The 8,356-nt window shown below is 41.8% G+C and overlaps 1 protein-coding gene across 4 annotated transcripts; it reads left to right on the top strand.

The window, feature by feature from the left end:
* Positions 1–1,410: 1,410 nt before the first annotated feature.
* On the top strand, positions 1,411–7,112 carry stx19 (syntaxin 19). 4 transcript variants are annotated; one of them, XM_040202365.2, is made up of 5 exons: positions 1,411–1,667; positions 3,849–4,146; positions 4,422–4,658; positions 4,976–5,188; positions 5,782–7,112. In XM_040202365.2, the coding sequence occupies exons 2-5, from the start codon at positions 3,931–3,933 to the stop codon at positions 6,016–6,018; spliced, it is 903 nt and encodes a 300-aa protein (XP_040058299.2). In that variant the 5' UTR covers positions 1,411–1,667; positions 3,849–3,930; the 3' UTR covers positions 6,019–7,112. The 4 variants fall into 4 exon arrangements, with proteins under 4 accessions (XP_040058299.2, XP_077947325.1, XP_040058300.2 ...); XM_078091199.1 differs by having other exon boundaries at positions 1,521–1,667; positions 5,015–5,188; XM_040202366.2 differs by having other exon boundaries at positions 1,526–4,146; positions 5,015–5,188.
* Positions 7,113–8,356: the final 1,244 nt, after the last annotated feature.

Raw genomic sequence — 8,356 nt, 5'->3', positions numbered from 1 at the left:
TTTTTACATTTTTTTCCCACAAGGAATCTAAGAACAGAGGAGAAAGCATTACAAAAATGTAGATCAATACATTTAGAATATCAGTAGGCCATGTTCTCAAATTTAGAAAAAATAAGCTACATTGCAGGTGAATAAACGGCTTGGTTACAAAGTTTACCCACCTCTACTTCACTCTGTAGGCTCCGTGATAAACTCTGTGTTGTGGTTCTCCTCCCTTAACATTTAACAGTTCCGTGTTTTGTCTTATGAATTTACTCCATCGAAGACAGTTTTTGGTGCACGTTGGGGGGCAACTATATCTTGCAGTCAGTGAGTGACGCGCCCGAGGGTCTGCTAGACTGTTGCAGACCTCTGCTAAGACGGGCAGAGATGAACTTTGCTCCTATAGCGATCAGAAGGCTGCGAGAAAAAGGAGCATTCAACCCGTTGTCCGAGATCACCGAGAGAATCAGGGTGGAGAATCAACGGGAACGTGATGGGCTTCAGGATGCGAGAAAACTCACAGCGCAGGCAGCTTGTTCCTGCCGTGCCGATGGCGCATTCTGTCACTCGGGGAACTGGTTATGGCATGTTGTCATAATATCTCGCCATGAGGGATACATGACTCAGTTAAAACACACACCAGGTACACAGAGCGACATCTGTTACAACAGGGGTACAGCTTTAGGAGTCTGCACACTCATCAAATTGTTTCTGTTCTTTTCTTTTGTTTTTACTGTTGCAACTCTTGGTAAGTTTGTATTGCCAGAAGCATTGCTGTTGTTAAGAGGGGACCTCATAAGTCCAGCTTGAGGTAATTTCCAAACTTAAGATAAAGAGTATAAATGCTCCTCTTTGAGTTGGAAAAACAGGACCTGTGAAAGTTTTTTTTTGGAGACAACATTCCATGCCAACCACGCTAACATGACTGCAACATTTTTCTTTTAATTCTAAAGGTTTTACCTGATTATTGGAGCGGAGGGGGGGGGGCTCAGGAATTCACCAACTACCCACAAGTTTCAAACAGCTCTTTGCCGCGTACAGCGAGCAGTCACCGCGTTCCCCCCCGCGCTGAGAAGGCGCATGGGCTTTGGAAAGCTTGTCAGTAGAAATCTGTCAGAAGTGCTCAGCAGAGCTACCGGGGCCTAAAGAGTACAATGTCCCCGGACCAAGAGGGCTTACCCAGAAAACACAGACACGTCACGCTGACGTTAACGTCGTTGATCCGAAACCGAACACCCTCAACGACACTCGGGCTGATATCCCCATTGTCCGTCCGTAGCAATGCACACAATGCACTTGTATTTGCTCTGCTCTGTTTTCCCGTTCCCGAATAAGCCCGAGGGGAGGGTTCACGAGCTCCCTGTGCTCTCCGTGCAGACTCTCCCTCCTCATTTACTTAATCACGTCACCTTCTCATTTCTTTAGATAAGCGAATGGCCTTCAGTCTGCTGCTCTCCCATTGGCCCGTCTTCGAAAGGAGGGGAGGTGCTCGATTTTGACTCAAAACCTCCAAACTTTCCCTGTTACTTGGTGTAACTGGTCCAGAGCTCTTTAACTTCGTGCGAAGGAGTGATCTAACCATTACATGATGACCTCAAAGAGCTTCTGACTTTTGGATTACTTTTGTGATCATCTCTGGATGGGAGAACTTGGCGGACAGTCGATAATGGAATACTAGCATTAAGGTAACATCCTCATTTCAGTCTGAAAGCTTCAGCCTCAGACTCCAAATGTGCGTGAAGGTACGCTGCGATACAAGCAGGGCCAGTGAGGAATGTAACGTAAAGCCTTTCCCGTTTTGTTCATTTTTCTATATTTTGTATGCTATTTGCACATTATCTGTGGCTTTGTGGACTACTGTCTGTTCTTGAAGTGTAATTGATTTAAACACAGAAGTTAACCTTGAGCAGCTTTTGGTAGAATTAATTAAAAGTTAAAAGACAAGCGCTCACTATGCAATTGTTTGAATTCCACACCTTGACAACGTATCATTTTCTCCTAGAAACACAGACGCAGTAGCAGGTCGGTAACAGGGAGAACACGTTGGCTCATTTGAGAGAACAAAACGTTCAATCACAGACAGAGAGGCCGGACTCCTTCACGAACCTTGCTCTACTTCTTTCAGCTTTTTAAGCTAAACACATGAGAATGTGCTCCCAAATCCTTTGAGCAATTTTTTAATCGGCTCTTCTTGGCAGTCTAGGTAGGGGTGAGAGAGGGAGAGAGAGAGAGAGAGAGGGGGAGAAATCTATCCAGGAATTGAATCCAATGCTCCATTTCTCAGCAGCCAAACACTGTTTCCCTCACACAGCCTTGTGCTTCTAGCAGATTATGTTCAGGGCCTCTAAAAAAAAAGAAATCCATGCGTCGCTAAGGACATTGTTTATATGCCCATTTGAATGAAATCATTTGCGGTTGAGTTGTACCTCAGTTGTCAAAGGCCTTTCCCCGTTGACTTCAGCAAGCTGGAGTTCCAGCCTTGAAAGTGAAATATGTACTAATGAAAGTCTTCATCATGGCCACTACTGCCGAACATATCAACATTTGAATTGCGACACACGCTTTTATTCTCTCTGCTGAGCATGTTGTTGAACACAAGCAACTCATGTTGAAACTCATGGGAAAATGAACTTGAGTCAATTTGATTGATGCCACAGAGGAAATCTCTGCTGAAGCTGTTTCTCATACAGTTAAAAATATACGCGAGGGCTCAGTGGCGTGCGGATCTGCGTCACTGGCTCGGGATGGTTGAACTTGTGATGGTGTAAACAGACCCTGATCAGGGTCACAACTGAACCAACCAGGTTACACAGTTCACCTCAGAGGCACATTTAATGTCGCCCGTCTTCTCTAGACTTCTCTTTTATATATATATATATATATATATATATATATATATATATTATATTAGTATTCTCGGATCAATAAAGAAACTCACTGATATATTTTAACAGACTGCCAGACAAATGTACCATCTCAACGGATGTTTTCACTTTATAAGCGTTGGAAATAATAAATACACCCAGAAACGTCTTAAAATGAAATACCAGTGTATCACTTTATCTAGCACAATGTATTGAAATAAAAACAGGATAATAAACGTATTCTTAACTTTGTGTCACACAATGCAACATTAGACCAAATACCTCTGCTTTCACACACTTTTTGTGATTGTGACAGTGACGCATACACACCCCAGTAATAACTTAAGTAAGCCGTCAAATTAGCCTTTAAAATAACAAACGTTGCAGGCCTGTTTTGATGGTCGAGTTCGTAGAAATGTTCATTTTAACATTCTTAGCAATGAACATTACATTTTATCACACAAATGAAATATGTACCTCAACTTGTAATTAACTGTTTTGTTATTTATTTATTGAGTCAAACTATTGGTTGAAACTGGATGTATACATGTTTTTTTTACATGATCCACACCCTCCCCCTTTCTAATTATCTGATGTCCTCAGCAGATTCCTAACATTACTCTTTTTACAGGAAGTGGGAAGAGTGGCTGAGTGTTTTCTTTGCGTTTAGTTCATTCCAATCTTTATTACAATTCCTCCTTCCATGTATAATAATGATTGGCTGTTGGATGCTGGTCTTTTGCTTCACCTAGCTCATCATAAGTTAACCTAACAACTGGTTTAACTGTCTTGTTTAGTCTGCTTTCAGGGGGGGAATCTCAGTCCTTGTCTTGTTTTGCGAGTCCTCTATGTCAGAAGGATTCTCAGATTCTGGATCAGAATCTTGGTCAGGTTGAACCATCTTCTCCGGGATTTTTCATTTGATTGCCATTCTGATTGTCACTATCTTCAACCTAATTCACTGACCGAAATCCCCAACTTTTTACGTGACTTATTTTTCAGCGTCTTCTTATCGACTTAGACTGCCCCTTCCATCATAACGCTCTTTCCCGAAGAGCCCCTTTTCCATGAGCCTCCTCCCACAATGAGAGACCGCTTGGAGGAGCTTCATCTGCGGGCTGCAAACGTTTCTGCGGACGATAGTGAGTCGATCAGCTCTTCCTCGGCGGAGGGAGTCAATGGCGACTCTGTGGCGGCCGCTGAGCCGCAGGCTGTGGTGTTCGAGGAGGAGCCGATTTTTGAGAACTTCATGTCGGAGGCTCAGCAAATCAGAGATGATATCACAGTGCTCAACACAGAGGTAATTCTGTTGGTAGCGACTGTGTCTATTTTTGCTAATAAATTAAAAAAACCTCAAACAACATACATACACACATGCATACACACATTCATACATACATACCTACATACATACACACGTAACACAGACAGAGACTCCTTCCATTCTAGTTAGACATTTATCGACCTGGGTCGCATTGCTATTCCATGATTATATTTTTTATTACTTATTTATTTATCTGGTGAATCGGAAATAGAACCAACCACAACGATCTGTCTTTTTTCAACCACAAACAGGTTCTTAAATTTGGCCAGCAGCAGAAATCGTTGGTGGCGACCATGCGTCGATTCAGCGTGATGAAGAAAGAGAGCAGCGTAACCCGGGACGTCAAGCTCAAGGCCGAGAGCGTCCACCGCCGCTTGGACGCGCTGTCCAAACAGGCGCAGAGGACCGAGGACCAGCTGGGGCCGACGTCTGTTACCACCAGAATACAACGCTCCCAGCATGCAGCGCTTCTCAGCAAATTTCAAAAGGTGCAAATGATCGTCCCACTCTGCTTTGGGAAACTTTGCATGATACCCTCGTATTTGGATTCTCGAGTGCACGTTTATAGGTGGTTGGAAATGGGATTCAAATCTTAGAGTGAAGCTCAATTTTTGCTTAAATCACTTCTGTCATTGTGCCCATTTCAAATGAAAAGGTGTAATTGTACATCTACTATTCTGTAATTTGTAGCGTGCCGGGTCAGAGGCAGAGAAAAATAATACTTTAGTTAAAAGTACATAGATAGTAATTAAATGATTTAACGAGGGATCTTACAGCTTCTGAATGTTTCTATTATGACATCCAGGTAATGCTGCTGTATAATGAAGGTCTGCTGATCAAGCAGGAGCGATGTAAGGACTTCATTCAGCGGCAGCTGGAGGTATCTGGAAGGGATGTGACGGAGGATGAGGTGAATGAAATGGTGGACTCGGGAAAATGGGAAGTCTTCAACGAGAACTTGCTGAACGATGCCAGAATCACACGGTCCCAACTATCGGAAATTGAACAACGACACAAGGTGAGGAAAGTGACGAACAACAATGGTTACTCATGTTTAGATGTAGTTTACCTGAAATCGCTTTCTCTCACTCGGAAGCTTTACCTTTGGGAAGTGAATACCTCATTAAAGCTAAATACTAAATTGATAGAATCTGAATGATAATAAGAGTGTTTTTTATTGTTTTGGATTTGATTGTTCTGCTTGTAAATTGAATTTATTCAGTTGCATGATATGATGAATGCTGCCCCTCCCTTCACTACCACATTGCACATGACAGAAAAGAGACATCATAACATGTTGCGTGTCTCTCAGATATGAGCATATTTATCTTATGCAAATGAGTAAAGGAAATTAATTAAATTGCGAAATGCGATGCTAATCTCTTGGTTTTAAAAACTGTGGGATTACAGATAATCTATAATTCATATCTATAATTTGGCGAATCACTTTTGAATCCCAAATAGCCAAGTGAGCCAGCACACCAGAGTTAAATTGTGATATTTGTGTTTTCAGTGCTGATGCCGTCCCCTTGTTCTCTTTCCCTTCAACTCCAATCGAACAGTGCTCCTGTAATATACCGTAATAATTCCAGTATCGTTTTCCACCACCAGGAGCTGTTGAGTCTGGAGAACAACATGAAGGAGCTGAGGGACCTGTTCTTTGACATTTTCATGTTGGTTGAGGAACAAGGGGCCTACATTGAGCACATCCAGACCAATGTAGAAAGGACACAGGATTATGTGGCCGTAACTAATGAGAAGTTCAAGACGGCTGCCAGATATAAGAAGAAGAACCCACTTCGTCAGCTGTGCTGCTGCTGCTGCCCACCCTGGAGATGCTGCCTCTGAAAAGTGTGTGCAATGACTTTGAATAACATCTTATTTCAAAAAGTCCCACTTAACTTTTGGGGGTGAGCAACGTTGGATTCAAGTACCAATAAAGTGAAGGTTATGGCTTTGTTTTTTCTGTTGCTGTCAAACACGGCGAAGGTGGAGACGGATTCAGCAGAGCAAAGAAAACAATTAGGGGGAAAAGCCAGAATTGGTATTTGAGGCACTTGTTTCTTTCAAAAAGGATGGGAGTGGATGCTGTAAGAGACAGTTCAGTGAGTGCTACTCACCAACACTGCTGCTTATTGGAGACCTTCGCTGTCATCTGACAGAGGTCACAAACAAGGGGAAACCACTGCCTCTGCAGGATCAGCAGCACGGATCTCTTATTCCAAGGAGCTCTAGTTAATGTCATGTTATCATGCACTATACATAGGAGTACATGCACGTCTACTATTAATATATCTATATACATGTATTTATGTATATATCTTTTAATAGATCAGTTTTTTTCTTTTGAGCACAAACCAAAACTTATTTTGAGGCATATTCTCTCTTTTAATTTTTCAGCCATTATGTATTAAAATTGATTTGAAAAAAAAGCCGGGATTTACCCTGCATGTGTGTCATTCTTGTTAAAACTGATAAATCCGACAAGAAGAAAGCAGCGACTCTTAACCAAGTGGAACTTCTTCCTTGGAGGGGAACCAGCGCTAGGACGAAAATTCTAGGAAAACGCTGGATGTTCTACACTTATTAACAGCTGAATAGAAAATATCAACAAATGTTTCCTATGGCGAGAGATCCGCTGGATCGTGATTCAGTTCAGGTTCAATACTTGATCTCACCTGCTGGCAAAAGGACTCTAAACTATCCTGTCCAGAGCAGTGACAAAGAGGATCTTCAGTGAGTCAGTGAACCAGGATATCTGGTGTCCGGGACAGAATACAGGTGTACTGGGTGTGCCAGGGACAGACTGGATAATCGGGTTGGTCTGCTTTTCCATGGTGGTTCCCAAACAGATACTGTGTTCCCATATGGAACAGTGAGCAAACAGAACTGTTAAGAGTCAAGATTAAATAACTCCCAAGCTTATAAAAACATTGTAAGCACGTGGTCTTTTTTGCTTTGATTTGAGTCAAATAGTAAAACAGCTTAAAGTAACCTATGAGTTGCAAATTATATCTTGTAAGTCAATTCAATGCTCCCTTGAGAGGATTGATGATTCGTGGGAAGAAATCATTTCTACCAATCAGTTGTTTTATTGAGGTTAAGTACTGTTTATAATGCTCCCTCGGGTCCAGTAGATGAACCGAGTCTGACGAGTGCAAGCTGAGGTGTTTGATGGACCTCTGCTATTAGAATGGAAAAGTCTCTTCTCTCCAACAGAAGGCCAACTTCTCTTCTTCTATTCGAATGGAATTTTTTGTCGTATTTGGAATGAAATACCTAAATGCACACATTTCAGTATGTAAATGATATAACAGTACGTCGTAACACTGCACAACATAGTTTCAGCCTCCATCCAATCACGATGAGGAAATGTTTAGTACAGCTGCAAATTGCAGGGTTCTTGAACAGCAACAATGCCATCCAGTGTCCACAGAGATAATTGCTAGTTAAGAAATACGTCCCAATATGTTTCATATAGATATTAGATATTACATATAGATATTATTGTAGTATGGTTGTAAAGCTAATTTACACAGCTTGGGAGTTTCTTTACTGAAGTCAACCAATTAAAGAATTTAGGTCCACAACAACACAAATACACAAAAAAGTGAATGTAATTTCATCCGCTTCTCTTGATAATACGTAAGGGGTGAATATATTACAGACTAGGCTGTCATAACAGAATATCCAGCACATTCAAAGCAATTCTCAAAAAAAAAACGAAATGTGGGGGAAAAAATGAAATTTTAAATTCTACGAGACAAAACCAAAGTCTATTTCTGCTAATGCATTTAGAGCAGAGCAGCAGAGGTATCAATGTGTGCAGACCTGGGTTTATATGAGCTCTCCTAGTGAACACCAGGCCATGGGAGACTTCACAGCGGTCAGTCCAGAAACCTCTGAACGTCTGACCTTCGGGCGAGACTCACACTCCCTCTCCCTCTTCATCAGTCAGGTTGATGTGCTGCTCTTCTCTTAGGAACATCCGGCTTCACAATCAAACCGTTACACACAGGAGCAGCCCTCCATAACAACCGCTAATGTCTAATGTTCATAGGTTCCTTTGTAGATGCCTTATGATATGACATGATGCAAAACAAAAGCTTACTACAATGCAGCGGCTTGGCCCATAATGAGTAACTTTCATATTTGTGCACATACTTGCTTTTCATTTAATCCAGCA

This window comes from Gasterosteus aculeatus, chromosome 16 (assembly GCF_964276395.1).
Source record: "Gasterosteus aculeatus chromosome 16, fGasAcu3.hap1.1, whole genome shotgun sequence".
Lineage (NCBI taxonomy): Eukaryota > Metazoa > Chordata > Actinopteri > Perciformes > Gasterosteidae > Gasterosteus > Gasterosteus aculeatus.
This window is presented reverse-complemented; position numbering and strand designations above follow the sequence as displayed.

Bases quoted from the DNA above. Each gene is read 5' to 3' on its own strand.
- stx19 (XM_040202365.2), top strand. From the start codon at position 3,931: ATGAGAGACCGCTTGGAGGAGCTTCATCTGCGGGCTGCAAACGTTTCT. The intron at 4,659-4,975 runs GTGCAAATGATC...TATGACATCCAG, and splicing joins TTCTCAGCAAATTTCAAAAG to GTAATGCTGCTGTATAATGA. The intron at 5,189-5,781 runs GTGAGGAAAGTG...TTCCACCACCAG, and splicing joins AAATTGAACAACGACACAAG to GAGCTGTTGAGTCTGGAGAA.